The sequence below is a fragment of the Brachyhypopomus gauderio genome, chromosome 13 (genome assembly GCF_052324685.1).
Source record: "Brachyhypopomus gauderio isolate BG-103 chromosome 13, BGAUD_0.2, whole genome shotgun sequence".
NCBI lineage: Eukaryota > Metazoa > Chordata > Actinopteri > Gymnotiformes > Hypopomidae > Brachyhypopomus > Brachyhypopomus gauderio.
In genome coordinates this window covers 23,813,360-23,838,046 of record NC_135223.1, presented here as the reverse complement: position 1 = coordinate 23,838,046, position 24,687 = coordinate 23,813,360, and the positions used below count along the sequence as shown (strand labels likewise).

At 43.0% G+C, this 24,687-nt stretch overlaps 3 protein-coding genes across 5 annotated transcripts in view; 1 reads left to right on the top strand and 2 right to left on the bottom strand.

The window, feature by feature from the left end:
* Positions 1-14,438, bottom strand: part of cubn (cubilin (intrinsic factor-cobalamin receptor)) — a 33,983-nt gene extending 19,545 nt beyond the window's left edge. Inside the window, exons 1-30 of the mRNA XM_076971880.1 lie at positions 14,164-14,438; positions 13,704-13,833; positions 13,046-13,174; positions 12,851-12,952; positions 12,660-12,763; positions 12,438-12,564; positions 12,177-12,345; positions 11,403-11,534; positions 10,885-10,980; positions 10,481-10,605; positions 10,197-10,383; positions 9,921-10,039; positions 9,578-9,812; positions 9,302-9,483; positions 9,034-9,196; positions 8,436-8,626; positions 8,145-8,301; positions 7,730-7,908; positions 7,447-7,612; positions 7,134-7,359; positions 6,809-6,939; positions 6,429-6,612; positions 6,155-6,315; positions 5,873-6,054; positions 5,622-5,778; positions 4,579-4,769; positions 3,646-3,805; positions 1,974-2,155; positions 790-964; positions 252-433 (exon numbers count right to left, since the gene is read on the bottom strand). Of these exons, the coding sequence (XP_076827995.1) occupies positions 252-433; positions 790-964; positions 1,974-2,155; positions 3,646-3,805; positions 4,579-4,769; positions 5,622-5,778; positions 5,873-6,054; positions 6,155-6,315; positions 6,429-6,612; positions 6,809-6,939; positions 7,134-7,359; positions 7,447-7,612; positions 7,730-7,908; positions 8,145-8,301; positions 8,436-8,626; positions 9,034-9,196; positions 9,302-9,483; positions 9,578-9,812; positions 9,921-10,039; positions 10,197-10,383; positions 10,481-10,605; positions 10,885-10,980; positions 11,403-11,534; positions 12,177-12,345; positions 12,438-12,564; positions 12,660-12,763; positions 12,851-12,952; positions 13,046-13,174; positions 13,704-13,833; positions 14,164-14,279 (4,740 nt within the window). The 5' untranslated portion in view covers positions 14,280-14,438. The remainder of the gene's footprint in view (positions 1-251; positions 434-789; positions 965-1,973; positions 2,156-3,645; positions 3,806-4,578; positions 4,770-5,621; positions 5,779-5,872; positions 6,055-6,154; positions 6,316-6,428; positions 6,613-6,808; positions 6,940-7,133; positions 7,360-7,446; positions 7,613-7,729; positions 7,909-8,144; positions 8,302-8,435; positions 8,627-9,033; positions 9,197-9,301; positions 9,484-9,577; positions 9,813-9,920; positions 10,040-10,196; positions 10,384-10,480; positions 10,606-10,884; positions 10,981-11,402; positions 11,535-12,176; positions 12,346-12,437; positions 12,565-12,659; positions 12,764-12,850; positions 12,953-13,045; positions 13,175-13,703; positions 13,834-14,163) is intronic.
* Positions 14,439-14,762: 324 nt separating this feature from the next.
* On the bottom strand, positions 14,763-19,294 carry trdmt1 (tRNA aspartic acid methyltransferase 1). 2 transcript variants are annotated; one of them, XR_013120751.1, is made up of 10 exons: positions 19,115-19,294; positions 18,802-18,911; positions 17,344-17,420; positions 17,188-17,259; positions 16,927-16,992; positions 16,608-16,677; positions 16,236-16,319; positions 15,821-16,143; positions 15,512-15,706; positions 14,763-14,973 (listed from the first exon to the last, which is right to left on the bottom strand). XR_013120751.1 is itself a non-coding variant. In XM_076971873.1 (10 exons), the coding sequence occupies exons 1-10, from the start codon at positions 19,176-19,178 to the stop codon at positions 14,873-14,875; spliced, it is 1,155 nt and encodes a 384-aa protein (XP_076827988.1). In that variant the 5' UTR covers positions 19,179-19,279; the 3' UTR covers positions 14,763-14,872. The 2 variants fall into 2 exon arrangements, 1 of the variants encoding a protein (XP_076827988.1); XM_076971873.1 differs by having other exon boundaries at positions 15,512-15,699; positions 19,115-19,279.
* Positions 19,295-19,973: 679 nt separating this feature from the next.
* Positions 19,974-24,597, top strand: vim (vimentin). 2 transcript variants are annotated; one of them, XM_076971871.1, is made up of 9 exons: positions 19,974-20,648; positions 20,890-20,951; positions 21,627-21,721; positions 22,169-22,330; positions 23,047-23,172; positions 23,259-23,479; positions 23,774-23,817; positions 24,007-24,108; positions 24,197-24,597. In XM_076971871.1, exons 1-8 carry the CDS (start codon positions 20,116-20,118, stop codon positions 24,066-24,068), a joined length of 1,305 nt encoding a protein of 434 aa, XP_076827986.1. In that variant the 5' UTR covers positions 19,974-20,115; the 3' UTR covers positions 24,069-24,108; positions 24,197-24,597. The 2 variants fall into 2 exon arrangements, with proteins under 2 accessions (XP_076827986.1, XP_076827985.1); XM_076971870.1 differs by having other exon boundaries at positions 19,977-20,648; positions 24,026-24,108.
* The last annotated feature ends 90 nt before the right edge of the window (positions 24,598-24,687 follow it).

Sequence of the window (24,687 nt, the reverse complement as noted above, 5' to 3'; positions counted from 1 at the left end):
ACCTCCTTGAGTCACAGGTCCAACTACAAAACTTTAGACACATTCATGGAATTCCAGCGACAGTAGACACATAACCCCTTCAGAGTGGGCAGGATATTAAACACCCATTTAATGAGGAGGTCATGTGTCAAAATGAATGCCAGCCTTGTTCAGTTTTGGAGCTTAGACTCTGTCATGAAGATGAGTGATAATGAACATTCAAAGCAATCATGGGCAAAATGGAGGACGGAGGTCATGCACTGGTCACTCACAGCCACGTAATCCCACATGCATGTGGTATGACTCTCAATGTCCATGTCGGTGAAATTGAAGAGAATCCGGTGGCCTGTGTCCACAGTGATGACCCAGGAGCAGTCTACATTATTAGGATAGTTGCTCGGGTACTGGGGAGAATGGATCTCTCCTTTGGGAGCTACAACAGCCCCTCCGCACCCTAAACACGTCAGAGAGCAAAGCATGTAGAGAACACATCACTTTAACAGACCAATGGAAACAATTATATGTTAGTTAAAACTCAATAAGTAATGGATGCACTCAAATTAAACGGAATGTATTTCAAATTAAACGGAATGTACTTCAGATTAAACAGAATGTATTTCAGATTAAACGGAATGTACTTCAGATTAAACGGAATGTATTTCAGATTAAACGGAATGTATTTCAGATTAAACGGAATGTACCTCAGATTAAACAGAATGGATTTCAGATTAAACGGAATGGATTTAGGTGAAAGAGCATCACTATTCCATGTAAAGGGGTATGGGCATAAAAAAAAACACCGCCACCAACCTCCTTGAGTCTCCTGCCAACTAGCATTGAAGCCCCTGCCATTGCCGTACACGTCACTCTTGAAACGAACAGTGACTGCGTTGCCCGTGCTGGACACCTGCAAGGGGTTGTTGGGGGGTCGTGTTGTGCAGAGCTTGGCTAGTTGTGGTGAGCTCAGGTCGGGACCGCCATAAACCTACATGTCAGAAGGAAAATACGTCATGCAACTTCCGGGGCTACAAATGCCATGATGATACACGCTTCCTGAGCACCCACTGCATGATTCTGATGGGTTTGGGTTATGCAGAAAAAAAAACAAACAAACCGCACTTGCTGTGGCAGTGTGCTGAACACCACGGTGTGGAGGAAAAGCGGTAGTGAGAGGTTTGGGTCACTAGTGGCAGGCTGGTGTGTTTGTGTATGTGTGAGCTGGAGAGGGGGCACCAGGGACAGCCTGGGCGCTAAGCTCTGAGCTTCGTGTCTCTTCCACCCGGCTAATTCCATTCACTGCTTCAGTGGAGATCAGCCTTTCACAGGCCTGGGTGGCACCATCCTCCCAGTGTGCCCACCACCCTCTCCCAGTGTGCCCACCACCCTCTCCCAGTGTGTCCACCACCCTCTCCCAGTCTACATCACCCTCTCCCAGTGTGTCCACCACCCTCTCCCAGTGTGTCCACCACCCTCTCCCAGTCTACACCACCCTCTCCCAGTGTACTCACCACCCTTTCCCAGTGTGCCCACCACCCTCTCCCAGTGTACCCACTACACTTTCCATCCACCAGCACAGTAACTGCAGGCTTGATTTGATCCTATTTGGTAGAAACATTTACCAGCAATTGACAAATTGCCAAACAAACTACAAAGGGGCTACAAAGGGTGAACTTGTGCAGAGTAAGGACAACCAGTTCAAAATATAAATCTTAATGTGAAGCAGTTTTAGAGAGACAAAGGCATGTTGCAGTGGAGAATGTCTCTTTGTAAAGCATGTGTTCTCTGTTTGATAACTTGTGGGGTTAAAGACAGACATCAACTTGGGACTCTCTGAGAAACCCATATTTATACCAAAGTGCAGCCAGTGTTCATGGCAGGGATGACGCTTTTATATTGGTGTTTTTAACGGGGTTTACAGCACAGGGGTTCTAATGTGGGGTGTTTCAGAGGGCCAGTAAGACGTAGACTCTATTAAATAAATGATGAGAGTTTACCTCCAGCACATCGTAGTCACAGTTGGGATGCTGCTCTATGTCAAACTCATGGATGGTGACTGTGATACTGCTGCCAGGACTGGTCTCGATGTACCACACACACTCACGGTTGTCAGGGTACTTGTTAGGATAGCCTGGGCTGGTGAAGGAACCAGAGGGCCCAGAGAGGTCCCCCCCACAACCTGCATGGGGGATGATTCATATAGTAATTCATCAATGTTAATATTTATTAATATGAATATGATTCATATTTTAAATTCAGTAAGACAAACATGATCTCAGTTAAAAGCATTTTTGTACATAAAGGTTGCCATGTTAGGTTTTCTTAGCTTACAATTGTCAATATCCTTTGTGAAAAAAGTGAACTTATTGAAAGGACATTTTTACTATGTGAAAACAGTATGATGTTAACGTGAGTTCTGAAAGTGTGGAACAAGTAACACAAATGTTTGTTGCCCCTGTTTTGTCCATGCGATCATTTGGGAAGATACAGGAGAGCATGTAGTACCAATCTGGGATCAGTTGGGATGTGAAATTTCCTTAGAGACACTTCTGACATGCTGAGGAAGGACTGTCTAATACTGCCAACTGTATGACCTCATCTGACTGACATACGTAGCAGTACTCTGCTACTGTGTCAGGAAATCACAGGCTGTCTGAAGGAGGGATCTGAGAGGTATGAACAAACTAATGTGTGTAATATGCATAATTGCCCAACATCAGTTTATTTATCACTAGGAACACACGACTGTACTGTTTCTAGCTGTAACTGTACAGTAATGACTGTAATGTGATATTCAGTAAAGTCCAGGGCGAAAGCACCAAGCCGTTCTCTGCATAATCAATAGGATCAGTCTCTCTTACGCCTGCAGGCCTCCAGGGAGACGAACACTGAATGGGTTGTCTGCTCCACACTCTGACTACAGACCGCAATGAAATATCTTATATTAATACCCATGTGAAGGGGATCCCTTTGTCAAAAATGAAGAATTTAAAAGCAGGGTTTTCCCTCTCCACAGGCACCTCTCTCTCTTTCTGAGTAAAATATCCTGTTGCAGGAAAAGACCACTGGATCATTTCCAGATGTTATATAACCACTGTCGTCATTCACTTTTGCTACTCCATACACACGGTGGAAATCCTGACCCCTGCTTTGCAAATGCAGATGTCATTCCAGCATAGCTCAGTGGTAGCTGAACCCCAGCGTGCTGTGAGTGTGTGAGTGTAAAAGTGCTGGGGACCAGGCTAGCGTGGGAGTATTAATAAACACAGCCACACCCATGCGGCCAGTGACTCAGTGCCTCTGGGTCTCAGCTGCATGTCACCATATTCACACACACACGGAACATCACTAGCTATACGTTACATTAAGATTACCATTTACAACATTAGGTGACCATTAACCATAAAATGATGGTTAAAATTTATATCTGTATTAATAGCAACTCTTCTGATTTATCCATTCTGAAGTTTATGCTTTGTAAATATAAACTATTGATGTAAATAATATTATTCAATCACAAATTTGGGTCCTTTGCCTTTTTATAGATGTGGTCTTTGTATTTTTTATTATATATCTTTCCTTGTTCCTGTGATTTACTTTTCTATTGTAGACCTCACAGATCAGTGTTTAAAACATGCATTAGCAGAGTTATCTATGATGGGATCCTACCATTCTGGTACCACAGCATGCGGAAGCCAGTGTGGGCAATGGAGAAATCAGAGTAGAACACAACATGTAGACTGGTCCCACTGGTGGTGCTGGCTGGGGGGGGCGTGTTCCCACAGAATCTACCAATCAGTGGAGCCTGTGCATTTGGGCCATTATACAGCTGCACAAAGACAGAAACACGTATTGGTGAGACATAAATAAATGCTACTGTTTTTTGTAGGCTAGTAATAGTTAAAAGTGGGGAAGATGATATTTGGCTTGCACATATAAGCCCTTATGGTTTTTTGAGTGTGGCATCATAGTAATGGGATTTCATAAGAATGCATAGTTTCTCAGTCACACCAGTGATATAGCACTGAACATGTGAACATGTAACAAACTCATTTAATCACATTTCAACACATCTTGCGTAACTCTGTTGCTGTTTGACCAAAACACTGGATTTATCACTAAGCTGAGGTCATAGCTTGCTGAGAGCAGTGTGGACTACGCCAAGTTCAGTGATGAAGAACGCTTGAGGGAAAACAGAGAATGAACAACCCCAAAACAGAACCTTCCTCCACCTCTTCTGTGGGCCCCATGATGTCATGGCTGTTTGGGTCACCATGGTGATGTGGGAAGTAAAAATTCAGTTCACTAACTGAGATCTCAGAAAGGCTACCGGTGAGTGGACACATATATAAATCCACGACTGCTTAAAGTGAACTAAACCACAGAACACTTTCTCAAGCCAATGGTATTAGATGAAGACAATGCCAGTTTACAGAAAACACAGGGTAATATTGTTCTTAAAGAATGTCTTCTTTAAGAAATATTTAAATGTAGACGCAGAACCAGTTAACAATATTAATTGGGGATTCTTAGTATCAGATCTTCTCAGGTGTGGTACGGGCTACATTCTCATTCAGCCCGAGACCTGTCATACAGACTGACCTCCAGGTAGTCATAGTTACAGCTAGCTGACGTTGTCTCCAGGTCAAAGGCGGTGAAGGTGTAGTTGACGGTGTTCCCCATGGTGCTCTGGATGGTCCAGCTACAGCCAGAGTTCAAGGGGTAGTTGTTTGGGAAATTAAGTGTCTCAATTGCCCCTTTTGACTGGTTAGCAATGATAATACCCTGACAACCTGTGGAAGGCAATTCAGTTCAAGTTAACATCAGTGACATTTTTTGACAAATACCTACATTGTTTATGTGCATATTCTTCTAGCTAGAATCAGGACATTACAAATATTACAGCAATATTATTACACCAATATTCTTCATCTTTAAGCTGAAGAAAACACACTACATTTGCTTTACCACAGACAGAACTTGCCCACACTTAAATAAATGAAGTTTACTTTATGTGGTCAGTAGATCTGGGCACATTTGATCTAGCAGTTAAAGAAAAGTGAGAACAGGGAAAAATGAGCAAGGGAATAAAGTTGGCCAGACAGAGAGAGAGAGAGAGACGTCTCAGCCTCGAAGCTTCACTGTCAGAAAACAGGTGTGAGAAGAGGTCACCTCATGCCAGCGATCTCGTGCTGCACTTAAACATTAACCCCAACCCACCTTGTCTCCATGGAAACAGATTAAAGAGCCAACAACTGTAAGCACTATAGATGGATTATTGCTTAGGACTGTCATCAAGACGAGTGAAAGAAAATTTGCCAAAAATTAATGCTTTTAATAAAAGGGAAGACACTGTTCTGAGGAAGCAGGATATACCTGCCACATTAAATCCCTCAAAATACCATAAAAACCAGCCTGAGTAATTAGTGGACACCTCTGCAGGAAGAGCATGAGGTGAAATGGCTGGCGTCAGTGACAGGAGACATAATCAGTACAATAGTTGTGATTTATGAAGTTACAACTAATGGATATCTTAGTCATAAGGGTATTTCCATATCACATTAACTCTCTTGTGATGTCTGATGAAAGAAAATAAGTTCCTTGTATAAATCTGTGTGGGTGAGGATGTAGAGGTTTTTACTCACTGGTGGCATATGAGGCGGTAAAACCTCCAGCACTGATGACACTGTCTGTGCGAAGTTTAACATACAGGTGCTGTTTACTGGAGGCAATGGCATTAGGGATCTGGTCTCCACACAACTTGGCCAACTGACGAGCATTAGTGCTGTTCCCGTCATAAACCTGTATAGACACGCCCATTCAAGTCAAAGAGGAGTCCCGTTAAAACAGAGTAAAAGTTCTTCAGATGTACAGTGAGATGAATGTTGATCCTCACCGCCAGGTAGTCATAAACACAGTCACTGCTGGACTCCAGGTGGAAGGCCCCAAAGCTGAGCAGGATCTGACTTCCTGCACTGGATTTGATGTGCCAGTAGCACTCAGCATTGGGGTGGTAAGGCAGGGGATAGTTAGGTGACGTGAAAGTACCAACGCTAGTTGTCAGAGTCCCTCCACAGCCTAGCAAAGGAATGATCAAATTAGCATGAACTGCTGAGTAGCAATACAGTGTTAGGCAGAAACTTTTTTTTTTTTGCATTACAAACAAGGTTACAATCACCTGTCTGTGTGCCATCCCAATGTGCAGAGAAACCCTTGAAAGTAACAGAGTTATCTGACCGGAACTTGACCCAGAGCATGTTGCTATGGGAGATAATTAGAGGAGGAGCCTGGGTTCCACAGTATTGACCAATGAGAGGTGATGTTTCAAATCCTCCATCTCTGTAAAAAAGAATATTATGGTGTAGGACATAATTCAGAAGGACATAAATAATACATGAACCTGCCAGTGGTCTACTATACATGCTGTATAGTCATACTTAATGTCTCCTCACCTGATTTCCACATAGTCGAAGGTGCAGGTGCCACCTTCCAGCAGGAAGTCTGTGAAGTTGAGCATAATCTGCATGTTGAGGCCCACTATAATTTTGAATATGCACTCACGGCTGATGGGGTAGTTGTCAGGGTAGTTGGGTGAGGTCAGCACTCCCGTGGGAGTTGTGAACACTTCACTGCAGTCTACAGACAGAAGAATAGCAGATGACAGTTCGTTTTTTTGGTCTCTTGTAGTACTTTACTGAAGCAATAGCACAATGCTATATGCATTCTGTGTATTAGTGACATTTGTTTGTTGCATTATGGCTTTTAAACAATTTACTTTGTTCATTGCATTTTTATTGTGTTTTTATTCTGCTATCTTGTGGGGAAGACCTACCAGTGGTGGCATTGATTGAGACGTAGCTGGCAGAGAAGCCCTCGGTTGCCAGACTGGAGTCTGAGACAAACAGAACAGTCATGAGGTTGTCGGTGCTGGTCAGTGACGGAGGAACTGAACGTCCACAGTACCTGATCAAAGAATTAAAGAGTGTCAAGAACACGAAAGGTAGCAAACAGTTAGAAATTGTGTTGGGTATTGATGTACAATTAAATGTACAATTTTTTAAATGTACAATTAAAATTATTATTTTTTAAAATCAGAGTGGATCTTGTAAGTAAAGTAAAGGGCCAGGGTTTTGATGTCAGTTTGCTAATTTTCTTACCTGCCCAGAAGGTTCCCAGTCTGAGCAGTTCCATTGTCATAGACCTCTACATAGTCAAGAATGCAGTTAGTGTGGTACTCCAGATTAAAGGAGGCGAATGACAGCCTGATAATGTTGCCCGGGGCCACGGCTATGTGCCAGGAGCAGTTGGCACCATGAGGGTAGCTGGTAGGATGGCCAGGGCTGGTGAAAGAGCCCGAAGGATCTGTGAGAGTGTCTCCACAGCCTGTTAGTTGAAAAGGGTTCGTTAAATGCAACGTGTTATGCAAGCAGACAGGTCTCTACACAGCACACTGACATGGTGGCACACTACCTTCCATAACAGACGAATACTCTGCAGTGAACCCGTGGTTACTAACAGAAGCGTCCGTGCTGAAGGCAACATGCATGTAGCTCTGTGTGGACTGCAGGATAGACGGGACCTGGTTTCCACAGTATCGGCCAATCAGAGGAGAGCTGGATGTAGCACCATCTCGTACCTAAGGATGGAGACAATAATGCTGATGGTGCACAACAAATTCCTTTTAGTCAGATCATAATTCACTTGGTTAGAAAGTTACTTTTCATTTTCACTATATGGCAAACGTGTTTTGTACCTCCACGTAATCAAAGATGCAACCAGCACTGCCCTCGACATCAAAGGTGAGAAAGTTGAGTGTGACAACGTAGCTCATGGGCTGACTGATGACCCACTCACACCTCTTGTTGTGGGGGTAGGAATCAGGATGAAGGGGTGTGCGAATCTGGCCAGAGCCTGAAAGAGTGCCTCCACAACCTGACGGAGATTAGGGCAGAAAGAGCCTCTGTCCAACCAGTTATATCATCACATTACGTATAATATTCCTGTTGTGTTTAAGAGGCTTACAGAACTTGTTAGAGGTTTATCAAAGCTGTGGCCTTGAGCCAGTAGAACACAAGACTCATAGTTGAGGTCACAACAGTAAAATGCCCTCAGCTCTAAAACAGCAGCCGTCTCTAAGCTTTGCGGTATTAAAAAAAAACATCTCTCACTGATTTCATATACAGCCCTGAATCCAGCCATGCTGACAGACGTATCAGATTTGAAACGAATCCAGAGGCCATTAGTAGTGGACAGGATCGGTGCTGGCAGGGTAGAACCACAATACTTTCCAATGAGTGGATCTGTTTCCTCTGTACCATCACGCACCTGACACAAGGAACAATAATCCAATAATCTTTACATATTAGCAAATTATTCACTATAAATAGACAATTAAAAGGAAAGCAAAACTATTCTCCCTTGCTCACAAACCCACTGACAAAATGTATAAATATATACACCTCCACAAAGTCGAACTGACAACCGTTGTGAAACTCCAGATCCATGTGGGTGAAGTTCAGAGCCACCACCTCACTGTGGGGCAGTCTGATAACATAGACACACTGCCTGTCATGTGCGTAGTTATTAGGCCAGTTGGGGGAGATGATAATCCCTTCACTCTCTGTGTAGGTGCCTCCACACCCCGGATCACCTGGAATTTAGGAATGGTTAAAAATAATTTTCTAATGATGTACATACTTGAAATTTAAAATCAACTTTTAAAAGTTAACATTTTAATTTGTTTCCATGCGTAATTTTATGTGGACATCCTTGTGAATTATTTTCAAGACTCTGTTGAATGTTCTTAACCACAGGAAATGTTAGAACTGCTTTATGAACTCATTACGGTAATAAAGTGCAGTAATTTTGGCCTTTGCCCATATCTGCTAACTCATAATTAAACACATACTAAGCATATATATCCCAAGAAGAGGATTTCCAAGTAATAAACTCGGCATGTTTTGTATGGACACCTGATATCATGCACTGTAAAACGTCCATCAGATGGCATACATCATGTGCTCACTATCTATTCCTGGATGTGAAAGCTGGACTCACTTGGGGAGGTCGTGTATGTGATGTGGAAGCCCCGGTCGGTGATAACGAAGTCGGAGTGGAAGTGGATCCAGGCAGCGGGTCCTGTGGTCCGCAGTGGGGCGGGTGAACCCGTGCTGCAGTACCTGTTCAGAAGAGGGTCTTCCGGGAGCAGGCCGTCCCTGATCTAAAACACGGAGGGAACAGACACCAGGCCTTCAAAGATATTCAAAGGAAGAAGAAAAAAAAAGACGAGGTGGAGGAGCCCGAGGTGTTGTGGTGGTTGCTGTACCTCTAAATAGTCAAAGTTGCAGTCAGGGTGGTGCTCAAGGCTGAGAGTGCCAAAGGCGAAGGTGATGAGTAGCCCAGGGCTCACGTCAACCGTCCAATAGCAGTCACGGTTCGGTGGGTAATTGCCTGCGTAACCAGGTGACTTGATGTCACCATACGAATTGGTCAAATGGCCACCGCACTCTGGAAAATGATAGATTTTGATTTGGCATAAGAACAGTCCACTACAAGGTAGAACTAGGCTTTGAGTGGTGGAGACTTGAATGGTGTGCACGACCTGGTGGTTGGGACTGCCAGGCCACCGTGAAGCCACCTCTGCTGATGGTGTGGTCGGAGCGGAACCAGAAGTACAGGGAATTGTGGGAGCTAAAGAGCTCCGCCGGGGCACTGGTGCCACAGTATTTGCCAATCATGTGGGCGGAGGCGCTCTCTCCATCATGGATCTGCAGGAAGTCGAAGCTACAGGTGGAGCTCTGCTCCAGGTCGAAGAAAGGAAAGGTGATGCGCAGAATCTAGGGGAGAAACAACCGCATGGATTATTAAATCATTTTAAATCATTAAAAATATGCTCAAATTTTTTTTTCCCCTTTGAATGCGCTGTAATGGCGGTTAGGACCAACCTTGTCAGCTTCAGTCCTGATGACCCAGGCACAGCTGACCAGGTGGTCATACTCATCGTGGCCAGGAGTGTTGGGGTAACTGAAAGTACCGGACAAGCCCTCGAGAACTCCTCCACACTCTGAAATACACAGGGGACGCATCTCCATGTATCTGGGTGATACTTACTACCCAGAATGCTCCTGGGAACTGAACCATGACCACAGTGTTGCTGGCATGTCTCTCAACCTGCTGTAGCAGGAGAGCTACGGGAGACACGGGGTTTCTCCTCCACCCACCTTGCTGTGGAGTCTGGCACTGCGGCCCGGTCCACTGCGCCGTGCAGGTGCAGGTGTAGCCGTTGATGCCGTCGTTGCACGTGCCTCCGTTCTGACAGGGGTTACTGGCACACTCGTTGATATTCTGGTCACAGTTCTGGCCATTCCAGCCAGGGTCACAACGGCAGACGTATCCAATGGCTGTGTTCTGGGAAGGAGAAAAAATTACGTTCGTGAAGTAGGCAGTTGTAGGAAGAAGCAGGGAAAGATCTAAGAGCTCTTGTGGTTATGGAGTAGGAACTTACCTCACACTGGCCATTGACACATGGGTTACTGGTCCCACAGATGTCAATGATCTGAGTACAGCCAGCAGGCCCAAACCCATTCCCCACATATCCAGGAGGACAAGTGCATGTTGGGATATTGCTACCTGGATGAAGCGTGTGAACACGTCAGCACAGTCCTTTTACACTTAACATCTGCTTCACACAGTAGCATGTCAAGATACCAAGCCATTGTGATAATTGTTGCACAACAAGACTTTAATGTAACGTGTACCAGATGACAGCAGAGCACTTAAATTGTAAACACCATAATCTTAATGGCTTTATTTTACCCTGGGTAGCACTAGTCATGCGCTCTTGTAAAAAGCAACTACTGTTATTGTGTGTAAAGTGTGTGTGTGTGTGTGTGTGGTTTTCTATGACACCTGGGACGGACGTGCATGTGGCCAGGGGATAACACCCTCCATTGTTGCTTGAACAAACGTCGGTCTGGGTGCAGGTCTTCCCGTCGCCCTCGTAACCTGAGCACAGAGCACTGGAGTCAACACTTCATCTTCATGCAACTCTGATTTAAATAATGCTGTGGTGTTCCTTCAAATTTGACGCATGTCTTAACTCACAAACCTGCCACCTACAACAGTAAGTGAGCACTCTTAAGTTCACAATTAGTGAAATAGACTCATATTAGTGAATAATATCACTAATTGGGTTCCTCATGCTACATGGTTGCGTCCTGTGAGGCAAAATTACAGTTCTGTATCATTTAAACTTCTTTATTTTAAAGAAAATTGCTTTGGAACAACCATTTCCCTAAAATGGCTCTCCCCAATTCCCTAAAAGAGGCAAAAGAAAAGAAAACATCCTGAAAGGAAGTGTGTGTGACAGCCTGGTTTATAAATCTCTAAGCATGGTGCGCGGTGGCTGGTGTGTGTTGGGCCGATACCTGGGGGACACTGTCCACAGTGGAAGGAGCCCATGGTGTTGAGGCAGGGCACCATGGGGGAGGTGCAGCAGCCGCCGTTGTTGGTGTCACACTCATTCACGTCCTGACAGCTGTAGCCGTTGCCCTGCCAACCTTGCATTACATACAGGCGAACACAGGAATGTCACAAGGGCCACGAGGGAGCGAGACGCAAGTGCAAGTTTGGAGTGTGTTTACTCTCCACAGCGAACACACAACGGTGCTGGCGGCTGGACAGGACTGAGAGCCATGCAGGACAGAGAGAAACTGAGCACAGAGAAGCTGAGCAGAGAGACGGCAGTAAGATTCACTTTGTCTGAATGTTTCAGTGAGGTTTAATGTTCAGCCCTTATACCTGAAACAAAGACAAACTGGTACAGGGAATGGGTAACTGGGAGTTTGGGAGAGGGAAGGAGCAAGGTGTGTGTGTGTGTGGGGGGGGGGGGGGGGGGGGGGCAGGCAGTGGGCATGTTCCTCTGACTTGAAATCATTTAGTGGAATATGCTCAGTAGAACATTGACATTACTATATATTTATTTTTTTTTACTTCTTTCCCCGATGAAATTCAAACGTATCCCTTTTGAACGTCACAGCAATCGAATTCGCACTGTAACAGATGGCAGCCTAGAGTTCCCAGACCAAACCAGGATGTGTACAACACATACAGAAAAAGAGTCCTTCGGGAACCTTTTACAAAACATTACTGACCCCAGGTCAGTCTAATGTGAGAAGACTGCAGAGAACCTCCCCTCTCACCTGCAGGACAGGCTCCGCAGAAGAAGGAGCCCAGCGTGTTGAAGCACTGCACAGGGGGGTTGGTTGAACAGGGCTTGTTAGGAAGGCTACACTCATCTACATCCGCTGTGCACGCAGACACGCCAGGAGGAGACATCCACCCAGCATCACAGATGCACTTGTACTTAGGCTGTGACGAGACAATGCCAAACAAAAGAGAAAGACGCTGTAAGGAACTGACTGTTAACACACAAATCACTGGATTCGTATGAGAGTAATTACCTGGTTGGGTGTAACCCTGTCAGAGTCAATGCACACCCCATGAACGCAGAGGTCCTGACTGCCACCTGCACAGTCGTCGTAGCGGGAGGTGCAGTGCGGGCCGAACCACTCTGGAGAGCAGGTGCATCTGAAACGAACGAAGCAGGACAGTCAGAACAACGAGACAAGACCACCACACGAAGGTCAGACGTGGCGATTGTTGACGCGACGATCAGCGTTTACGTGTAAGATCCAGGAGTGTTGACACACGTAGCTCCGTTCTGGCAGCCCTGGATGGTTCCAGCGTAGATCTGACACTCATTCACGTCTACGGCGCAGGTGGGACCCTGGCAGGACACACGTGTAGAGATCAGTGCTGGACGGATACTGAAGGAGGAAGGAGGCTTTGAGGTGGACAGTCACACCTGTCATACCTGCCAGTTTGTAGGACAGAGACAGTGAAAGGAGTCCAGAAGATTCAGGCAGGTCCCCAGGTTCTGACATGGGTTGCTGCTACATGTCTTCCTCTGGATTGTCTTCGGGAGGGGACACGTGATGGAGGGTTAGACACAGACAACATTTTACTGACGTCAACAGAAGGCAGTACAGACTGTAAACTGGGACTTTACCTGTTCTATTGATTGAACGCTTGACTCGACTGTGGTCACTCTTGTCTTCAGCTGATTCACCTGGTTTAGGATTTCCTCAGAGGTACCACTGTTCTTTATTGTTTCAATGTCATCTTTATTAATTTTGATCTGAAATAAAAGTTATGTAAAATATGTCATCACTTCCAAATGTCCACTAGTAGACATTCAGATAAAACTTAATTCAGTAAGAGGCAATGATGCATTTTATAGGTCCTGCATGTTTGTAAAAATATAGTAGATTAGTGCGGCATGAAAATAAATCTTTTTCACTATATAATTTTTCACAAATAACTTCTTAAGACCTGCTTTAGTTACCATTACTAAAAGTAATTACAAACAAGACACAGAAATGACCACGGCGTACTATAACACGATATTGCACACAACACCACAGTGTCGATCTCAGGTGGTTAAGATTAACTAACAAGATACAGAAAGATAAAATTCAAAGATAGTTAAAATTGAAACAATCAGAAAAAGTAATTAGCCTTGTTATATTTCAATAGTGACTTAAAGCATTACAGATGTATTAGCGCTGATGCTGTCCTTGGAACAGCGTACATTAGTACTAAGCAACAGAGCTAAAAATATCTCATTTGACACAAACAGGATTCTGTGAGACATACAATGATCTCACCTGATTTATCTGATCCGTAAGGTCCACCGCCCCCACTTTCACTCGACCTGACCCTGAAGTTTGAAAACTGATGTCTTTATTGTTCCCCGCAGAAAAAGTGAGGTGACCGTTCTCAGAGAGCATACGAGGCCTGCGGGTCATTGAGATACAACTGAGCTTTGAATCCAGTTTTTTTTTTCCACTGTGATGTTTCTTTTCCTATTTACAAGTTTATCCTTCACAGTAAACCAAAATACCAAGTCTATGATTAACACTTGTAGAAATTAAATTTCAAATATTCAATTAACTTAAAATTACTGGCATAATTAGTGCCAGAATCGAGCTCTTCGATTATACAGAAAAAAAAAAAATTCACTCGAGAAAAAAAAAAAAAAAACCACCCAGCAGGCAGCTGTGAACTCCTGAGGGCCAAACGGAGTGATGCGGCACTCCAGGGGTCAACGTGGGTCCCTCCACTCACTGTGTACTGATGTCCCGTGTGCTGCGGCTGTGGACCCGTTCACTCGGGTCACACTGGACTCCCCCGAAGAAGAGGAGCGCGATGAAGGGCCAGGACAGACGAAGTGTCCGAGCCATGCTGAGAGACCTGGTCCCAGAACGCTCTTCAGACACCACACTGATGGTGCGTACAGACCACAGCCAAATGGCCCGTACGTGAAGGTGCACTTTGCTCCTAACTGGTCCTTTGAGACTCCGGGTCCAAAATACTCACCAATGAACCAGTCAAAACCATTCAAGAAAGGTAAGGGCTGAAGAGAGCATTCAGTCAGCTGTACAGCAGTTAACGCACCTCGATGGGTAATTACTGCACATTGACAGTCATATGACTGTCAGAGATCAGTAACTAGAGTTAAGGCCATGAACATTGTGCACTTTCAGCAACTTGTAGCACATTAAAGGGCAGAAGGATGATTTTCCTTTTTCTGTATTCACTTGCTGAAGGTTTCCCTCTAAAAGTGCATTTTAAACAACTGTCAGCTGTAAATTTTTTTTTTTCATTTAGTAAATTCAGGTAAATCAGTTTCAGGTAGGAATTTTATATAAACACTGTACAAAAGCCACAGTACAAAGAACATGACTTTATTTTTACAAACTTGATCGACATAATACAAAAGTAATCTTGATCCACATTATACACATCCTTCTTAGACTGCTCTCTTAGATGCTGGTCATGTCACCATGAGATTGATGAGTTTGGCCACCACATGGACATTTAGACTGTTGCCCAGAACCCTGTATTGCTGCTTAATGGAGATGCCTTCTGGAAAAGCTGAAAATGAAGAAGAAAGAGAAATATCTCAGGACAGCAAATTCATATTTTTCATATTACAAATTCCTCAAAGTATTCAGAGATTATTTCAATCATCTTCAGAATGTCTTGATGAAACCCCAACACTGACCAGCACTGTAGCTGACTGAAAGATACAGAGGCCACATAACCCTAACACAACTCATCATGAGCATCATTCAGTTACAAACAGCTAATTGACAAAATAAAGAAAACAACATCTAAAAATATGTGTTTGATGTTGTCTCAAAAAATAAAGAAATAAAAAGGCGTTAGAATGGCTAACAGTGGAAATAAAGTATACTAATTAAGTATTTTACATCAGACAACAGGTGTCTTTAGAGGGAAACTCTACTTTACTGGACTACTACAACTGACCCCAAAGCACTTAAATATTAGTCAATGTTTATCATACTGTGATTGTTTTTTTTATTTGTAAATCATTACATTATACAAGATTTTGCAATTGCCAGTCTTAAGAAACTCATTTTGTGACCACAGGAGGTATGAAATGGCTTACTGAAATGTGAGGGGAAGCCCATGAGGTTGGCTATCTCTCTGGGTGTGAAGTATCTGAGCTTCAGCTGGGATAGCAGCTTCAGTTTCTCCTCATCTGACAGCCCCTCTATGGATTTAAAGACGGTCTCCAGTTCTACATCTGCACGGGACTGGAGAACGGAACCGGTTCCTTCCACATAGTGTCCATAACTGGGGACTCATAAAATTAGGACTGGATTAAAACCGCGTGGATATAGTCCATAGACACAAGATGATTAAATGCTTAGGGCACAGGGCCTGCCTGTAGTCTATGCTATTTTTGATGCCTCACCCTTTAGTAAAGCAGACCGATCTCCTGCTGTTGAGTGTGACTATGTCCAGGAGCAAGGCATATCTGAGCAGGGTTTTGGGAGGCAGGAGATAAGGCTCCAAGTCCATCCCCTGTCCTTCTTCTTCCAGGAACTCCTTCAGCCTTTGCACCGTCTCCTCTTTATCCTGACTCCTCTTCCTCTCCAGGTCCCGAGCTGTCTCCATCTTATAGATTATATATCCGTTATCACATGTCTCACTGCTGCAGCCACCACATTGGCCGTCTGGGATTTGAGAGCTGCCTGTGCGGTCACTGGAGGTTGCCTCTGGATAGCCATTCAGAATCTGTGATGGACAGAGAGATTCACGTGTAGTTTGCAGTGAGGTGAAACCAGATAGTAAATGTGTAAATGTTTTATTACTGTACCAGGATTTACCTCTGCTGTTGTCTGAAACGAGAAGGACCCCGGAGGTGCCATGGCAACAAGGAAATAACGTAGTCTTGAATTTGGTATTCCTATCTGTAGAGACATGTTAAATAGCAAAATGAGGTAATATACTAAAATAATAATATGAGTGTCAGTACCTGACACGTGCCACATAGCCTGTCTACACTATCACAGGTACATTCTTGGTATGTATACTTTTATCACACTGACTTGATCACAATAACTAAATTATTTAAATTAAATAATATTATTTTATTATTTAATTAAAGGTCTGTTTCATTATTTTGGATTATCAACTGTAGCTAAAAAAAACTGTAGTATTAAAACATCACTTGGATATAATGTAGATAAAATTCTTACACAAGTGGGTGAAATCATCAGCTCTTGAAAACTGTATTTACAATCTGTCAAAGTCTTTATCAAAGCATCTCTGTGAAAAGGAGAAAAAGTCAGATTACACTGTATACAGAGCAACTGTATTTCTTGAAAAGTTCAAAACCAAAACTTTTTTTTTCTTTCGATGGTTGACTTTTTTTCCTTGTGAATAGCATCTTGGATCCAAAGTCCTTGATCCATCTTGGATCCTATATTTCAAGTTAGGCATGAGGAGAGACTGGCTGACAGCCATGTAACCATAGCAACCTCGCATGCAGAAGGTCTGCCCCATCGCCCGGGTTACCTTGCAGAGGACGTTTCAAAGCCTTTCACATTCTCCAGCAGAATGAACCGTGGCAACTTGTTAAGCCTACAGACATCGCATAAGGACATAGTGTGTCAAAATGACCAGATCAAAAACAGATTAGATATATTTACAAATACTTTTCCACAGACTAAGGCATTGTTTGGAAGAAAAAATAGATCTATATATCATCTATATAAACTGATATAGGTCTTCATTATCAGACTGGATCTGTAGAGAAGGTATAGTCTGATCTCTGACCTTGGAAGAATGTCCAAGATATATAGAAAGCTTTTTGTCCTGGGGTCAGATACATCACACTGTAACCCAATCCTGAAAGGGCAGAGGAGAAAAAAATAGTGTTTATTTAAACTGTCAGTGGTGACAAATGGAAAGGTGATTAAAAGTTGTATTTACCTAGTGAAAGGCTGACATGGCGGGCTCATCAAAATCATATTAAAGTCCAGTTTGTTGAAATCATTTAATGTCATTCCCTGAAGGAAACAAAGTCAAATGGCTAGGATAAATTCCACATACAATGCACAGACATTTTCAATTTATGACTATATATAAGGCTCTGAAGACATGAGAATGACAAACAATATGCAGATAACAGTTAAATGCTTCCCCTATGCTGATTCAACAATATGTCATCACTAAACCAAAAAAATACATTTTCTAATTACTCAATAATTCAAAAGCTGGATGCAATAATGACAATTGTTTGTAGGAAATCTAGACAATCAGGGTTCAGCTGCTAATGTAGAATATCAAACAATACTGGGCTCAGGTGAAACTTTGTTATCACTTGCACGATAACTCAAAACGTCCTGAGACACACTCAAGGGAAAGATGCCAGAGGCTGGTGCATCATTCCCCCTGCTGACAAGGCATGTGACCTTTACCCAACACTAAATCTGACCAAAGTTACTCTTTCACTTGAGATCTACTACTAACAGTCATGAGATGAGGTGGGAATGGGTCTAAATGAACATATAAAAATGTTATAGGAGAGAAAAGGTTTATTTTGTAACTGTCAAAAATTAAGTGCGTTTCAATCACTGAAAATGACTTTGGGCAAAGTATTGGCCTTTGGCTAATAGTGTCATTAATTGCCAATAGCATCGTTTGCTATGAGGTTTACTTTGCTACATCAGTTTATACTTAGATTTTTATGAAATGGAATCTTAACATTGATTTACATAAATCATACATAAACACATACATGCATGTTGTGTGTGTATTAATATGTTTAGGGTCTAATTAATAGGATTGGATATAGGATTAATATCACATTAGACAATTTTGGTACAGCTATTCTTATTATTCACACATATCCTACAGGTGTGTGTAAGACTTTGATCCAAATAAAACCCTTTCCTCCATTTTAGTCTGAGACTGTGAGAAGACAAGAGGATGATGACATTGTCAAAGCCTGCTTGTCCTGGTGGTGACACGTGGTAGTACAAAAACAAAAACACCCCACCACCACTACTGTGGATGTTATGCATAATTTATCTAATGAAATCGAATGCATACTTTTTATATAACTGACCAACTATATAACCAGTTTATAGCATTTTTTGTATTTGACTGGAACTTTTGAGTATTGCATGTTTGCTCTAGTAAGATTTTCATTTACAGTGCGGCCAGATCATTGACTGTTTGAAATGAGGACACTAGGCTTATCACCAGCTGTTTCTGTTTTAGGTACTTATTCTGTCCTCTAACTCCGGTTCAATTGAGACCAGAAAACTGTAAAACATGTATAAAACATCAGGCACAATGTGCTAGGCCTTCTGTGGTAAGGTAACCTGTGATCTTCAGACTGATTATCTGCAAAACCAAAACAACAAGTTGGGAGCTGGTTCTCACTTCGATGGTCTTGGGTAGAAGCAAAGTATTGGGGAAGTTGTGTTTATATATTTCATTGGCTGTTGTGTTCACATCCACTGCTGCAACCACCTCAGCGTCTACTGAGCTCTCTAAAGATGAACAAGAAATAAAAAATGCATTCGGCATAAAATATATATTACAATATACAGTATAGCTACCAATCTCAACTGAATCTCAATCACTTATGATTGATGACAGAAGGGGATAGAAGGATTAGCATAAAAATTAAGCACCTAAATTAGGTTTTATATATGTACTCTCCGAATACCCAAAATGCAAGCAACAACCTTACCTGTCAGCGCATAATGCATGCCGCCAATGCCACTGTACAGCTCTAAAACACGGAGTCTCTCCATAGTCACACACAGTAGAGTACACACGCCTGACAGCGCTGCCCGGGTGTGTGTGCTGACGATAAAGGTCCCTGTAGAAACAACTCACGAATGAAGGTTCCGCCTATGTCAGATTCAGAGAAAACCTCTGAAAAAGAAAGAAAGAAAGAAAGAAAGAAAGAGAAAGAAAGAAAAATACGTTATTATTGAGATTATGTATTATTAATAGTCTATAATAGGTTTTCCATTTCACCTCAATGGTCACAACGTCGTATTTAGGCTATTAATAAGAAACTCGGGTTTTCCGATAAAGTCCGACTTTCCGAGGCGTGTCAGGTGCTCATACAGTAGACGGTAAAGGTTATTTGTACAGTTCAAGCTTTTAAATATTTTCTTCACAAATTTCACTTATGGTGATTATAGGAGAATCAACAAATTTAATCAGAATAAATGACAAAGTTTTGCCTGGTGCACAGTGTTTTGTGTTGTTTATGTATGTTCATCCAGCTGATACAAAAGCGTTTTCCCTTGTCCATGGCGAAAATAACGAACTTGAACTCCTGCCTTGTGGACCTGTAGTAGGCTAAGGAATTTCAGAAGAGGACTTGAAGCTGCAATAAGCCATTACTTGGGAGGATATGAGAGAAAAAGATCATGACTATACAATACAATAAACAAACGACCTAACTAACTGTATAATGCGTAAGTTTCATTTCATTATAAAAATAAACGCTTGCCCCAGTTTTATGTCCACGGTCTATTGTCCCGGATTCCCGAGCCACGTCCCCCTGCACCGTTATGTTATTTGCATAGGGAGCGGGGTATAAAGACCAGCCCGCACCCTCCAGCACCACCGGGCCAGTGATCCAGTGGGACGTGACCGGGCCAGTGATCCAGTTTAGTGGGACGTGAGCACCTAGTGGGCGTTGACAGCAGAAAGCCGAAAAGAAGCGACCACCAAATGGCTAACAGAACAACTAACCGACAGTCTTCCTCCTACACCAGGATGTTTGGTGGAGAGAGACCAGGGATGGCTCGGTCCACATTTTCAAGTGGTCAGTTTTGTAGCCCTGTGCGCGCACCGCGGCTCTCCTGGGCTCCCTCTGCGCCTCCATCCGTCTTTGGGAGCAGGAGCTCCAGACTGCGCGGCGCACCCTTGCCCAGGCTGGGGACAGATGCGGCGGACTTCGCCCTGTCCGATGCCATCAACACCGAATTCAAAGCAAGTCGCACCAATGAGAAAGCTGAGATGCAACATCTCAACGACAGGTTTGCCAGTTACATAGAAAAGGTGAGATTTCTGGAGCAACAGAACAAAATTTTAATAGCGGAGCTGGATCAGCTGAAAGGGAGAGGCACGTCCCGTGTTGGGGATCTTTACGAGAACGAGATGAGAGAACTGCGATGTCAAATGGACCAGCTCACCAACGAAAAATCAAGGGTGGAACTGGACCGAGATAATCTGGGAGAGGATATTCATCGCCTTAAAGAGAAGTATGTATAAATCTTCACAAGAAACGTTTTTTGGTTCCAGTGTTCCCGATGCATTTGCCCACTATTTCAGTTTCTAGTTTATTAATATATTTATAGCTAGTACAATTTTATATATATACAAAATTATATCATCATAGGAAATATTACAAAAACACATATGAGTCTATGTATGTTAGGAAGCAATGGCTGTATAAGAAGAGAAGGTAATGTGAGTGTTGTAATGCTTCTGTGTCTTTGACAGGCTTCAGGAGGAAATGCTTCAAAGAGAAGATGCTGAAAACAACCTCCAAAGCTTCAGACAGGTACGTTTCCTCCACGAACAAAACCAAACCATCACCAAACAAGTAGATCTGTCTCTACTCATGACTAGACTGAAAATACTGATTTTGCTTCTAGTTTATTGTATCTTGAAAACCTCACTGAGAGGTGTTGTCAGCAGCTGTTAGTGATATGCTGAAACCACAGTGGTGCTGGGAGTGATTAGCAGTGGGGACTAGTCTCCCTGGTGGTACTGAGCGTCTGTGGTCCAGTGTCAGGGTTAGGCCAATTGCTCTATGTGCAGCTTTGTCACTGGAGCTTATGGTAGGAAAGCGGATTTCACTCTGGCACTGTTTCTGTGTTGGTGGTGGGGGCATGTGGGTAGATGACAAAACAAGCTGTTGTCTGGGTGGACGGTACTACGTTTAGCTTGGGGGGCAACCTCAGACACTGGAAGAACACAATAAGAGGATGTGTTCAAGGGTATCTGTCAGTACCGCCTGTGATGTTCCAGATAAACAAAGGAACATAGACACTGTCAGGGGCCAAAGAGCTGGTCTTATTGAATTCATTCAGTACTGTATTTAGCAGAGAATAAGAGCATGAACATGTATTTGATTCTGGAGTCCAAACTAATGAGGCGAAGGCTTGTGAAATGAAATCGTGTCAAAATCTCGTTCGCACTGAATTGATGTATTACATGTATACTGTGTTCAAATGATGTGGATAATGCATCACTGGTGCGTCTAGACTTGGAGCGGAAGCTGGAGTCTCTTCGAGAGGAGATCACTTTCATGAAGAAGCTTCATGACGAGGTATTTAAACCCCTGTGGCAGTGAACTCTGACCTGTTGTGACCCCTGTGGCAGTGAACTCTGACCTGTTGTGACCCCTGTGCAAGGCCTATGTTCCACTCCTCTCCTGTATGCAACACAAACTCTCACTGAGCCCACGTAGATTGTCAGGGAAGATTTGCATGGAGATTAAATGCTCAGCAGAGGTTAAGAAATCACATGAAGAGAATGAAGGTGGTAGTGGGGCGAGAGGGTGAAACACAGGATCAAGCATCCACATGGCTGACCAAAACACCACGTAAATAAAAAATTTTAAATAGACTAATTATCCATAACCATATACATTTTAATTTAATTGTTTAATTTATTTTCTTTTATATTTTTTTACTCATTACCTTAATTTTAGGAACAAGGCAATGATTGCAATGCACAAGACGATGATACACATGTCTGCGTGACCCCTCTTTAGGAGATTATGGAGCTGCAGGCTCAGGTTCATGACCAACATGTCCAGATCAACATGGAGGTGGCCAAGCCTGATTTGACCGCTGCCCTGCGGGACGTCCGGCTGCAGTATGAGAGTCTGGCCACTAAAAACATCCATGAGGCAGAGGAATGGTACAAGTCCAAGGTGTGTATATTAGTGGAGTATGACTCAGCTTCAAAGATATTGCTTCTCTTTCTGAAAGAGAATATGTATAAATTACCTAATAGTTCTGACTATTTCAATAATGATACGATTTGTGACAGATAAGTTAGTCAAAGGTTGTTTAATGCTTTTGCAAACAGTTGTTCAGAACATTAACAGTTGCATAATATATTGTAACATTTAAATATTATCCTTCAGATCAGAAACTGGTGTGGTGTATTATTGTGTTTATGTTACCTTTAGCTTTAAGGCATACAAGTGTCTGTCCTGAAATTGGTGGTGTGTAGTGGATGGCTTCCCTCTGGGTTAAGGCACAGCAGATGGTAATAGTGGGTTTCATTCACTAGAGAGAACAGATGGCCAATTACTGAAAGCATTCCACACAATGGATTATTGGACAGCTTTGAAATGTGACTGACAGTCATAGTATTGACAACGTTAATGGATTACTGCTTCCTTTTCCCTGAGAAGCAGGCTGACCTAATATGCTGCTTAGACCAACCCTGTTAGCAAGGATTCATTCATTCAGTGCTAATTAAACAGTAGCTTGAAGCCAGACAGGTTGACAAAAGCCAAAGCCTTTAATAATTTCATTTTCCTTTCACATTATGGTTTTATAGCATCATTTGTTGTTTGTGTAGTGGTCTAGTTTCGAATGAAAGGCCACGCCCCCTTGCTCTTTCTTTCTCTCTCTCTAGTTTGCTGATTTATCAGAGGCTGCTGCGCGAAACTCTGAAGCCCTGCGTAATGCCAAGCAGGAGACCAACGAGTACCGGCGGCAGATCCAGACGCTGACCTGCGAGGTGGACACTCTTAAAGGCACGGTGAGTGGTCGTGCACTTAAGCTCCATGTGAGGTCCTCACCCGCAGGGCACCGGGCTTTAACCCGCCTCTCTTCGCTCGTGGTCAGAACGACTCCCTGGAGCGCCAGATGAAGGATCTTGAGGACGGCTTTGGCGTGGAGGTGTCTGGGTACCAGGACACTGTAGCCCACCTTGAGGAGGACATCCAGAACATGAAAGAGGAGATGGCCCGCCACCTTCGCGAGTACCAGGACCTGCTCAATGTTAAGATGGCCCTAGACATTGAGATCGCCACCTACAGGAAGCTTCTAGAAGGAGAAGAGAGCAGGTCAGGACAAAACTCTGCTAACATTCACCCTGAAAACTAGTCCATCTCATCATGCTCAAAGTTCATCTAATTTATTATTCTGGACATAAATGTTATGGATTGTGTACTAATCGCAATGGACTAGATTGTTAGTTCAGAATGTGTTTGTGCGTGTCTGCAGTTGCTGTGAGGTTTAGGTTTGTTTTTGCTATTGTTGGAGCTTTCTTCTCAGGATTACAGATTAGGAGTGTTTGCCATGGAGATTAGGATTTCTGAGGTTTTACATGTGACACTAAATCCAGATCTCCTTTTCAGAATCACCACACCAGTGCCTAACCTGTCTTCCTTTAATCTGAGAGGTAAAGTTCAGTACAAGATAATTGCAGTGCTGACTGGGATCTTTTTAGAACTACAGAAATACAGCCAGTTCTAGCAAAGCACAAGAGTAAACCATCCTGACCTTAAAATGTGACTTTCTGATTCACTTTTAAAAGACAAATTTGCTACTGCATTATAGTGGAATAAGTTTTCACTTTGTGGGCTTTCAGAAAAATCCTTTCTCTCCAGAAACCATGATGGAAACCAGACCAATGATGGAGAACCTGTCTAAGAAGGTGATGATTAAAACCATAGAAACAAGAGATGGGCATGTAAGTAAACCCCATGACATGTGACATTATTATACAGTATTTATTTACATAAAATAACCCTTTTTGTCTTCCATGTGTCCTGTGGCAGGTAATTAATGAGTCCAGCCAGCATCGTGAAGAGCTGGAATGAACTGCATGTGAAAGACAGGTGTGGAGGAGACAGGCACTGAGTGGACAAAGATGTAGTGCTAGAGGCTGAGGTATTTTTGTTGTTTCTGTGTGAGGAAAACAAACAACAATAGCTTTCAAGTGCCTTTTTGCTATTCTAGAAAAATCTGCAGATACAGTTGTGATTGAGCAGAATAGTAGGCCAATACTTCACGCAGTATTTTTGTTAGTTTACACTGTACTAGACTACAGCAATAATCTGAGTAGCTGCTTTGTTTTGTATGCTATTACAAGATTACCAAAATCTAGAAGAATTATGTCTCATAAACACCAAAACTGCTTTCACTAGGTCAACATCAATAAACCTTTGAGAAAAAGAAATATGGAGACATTGTGCCTTAAAATTTTGCATGTCCAGATGGTCTCTAACAAATTCTTCACACATTCATTATACTGACCTTGAGTGAGCAT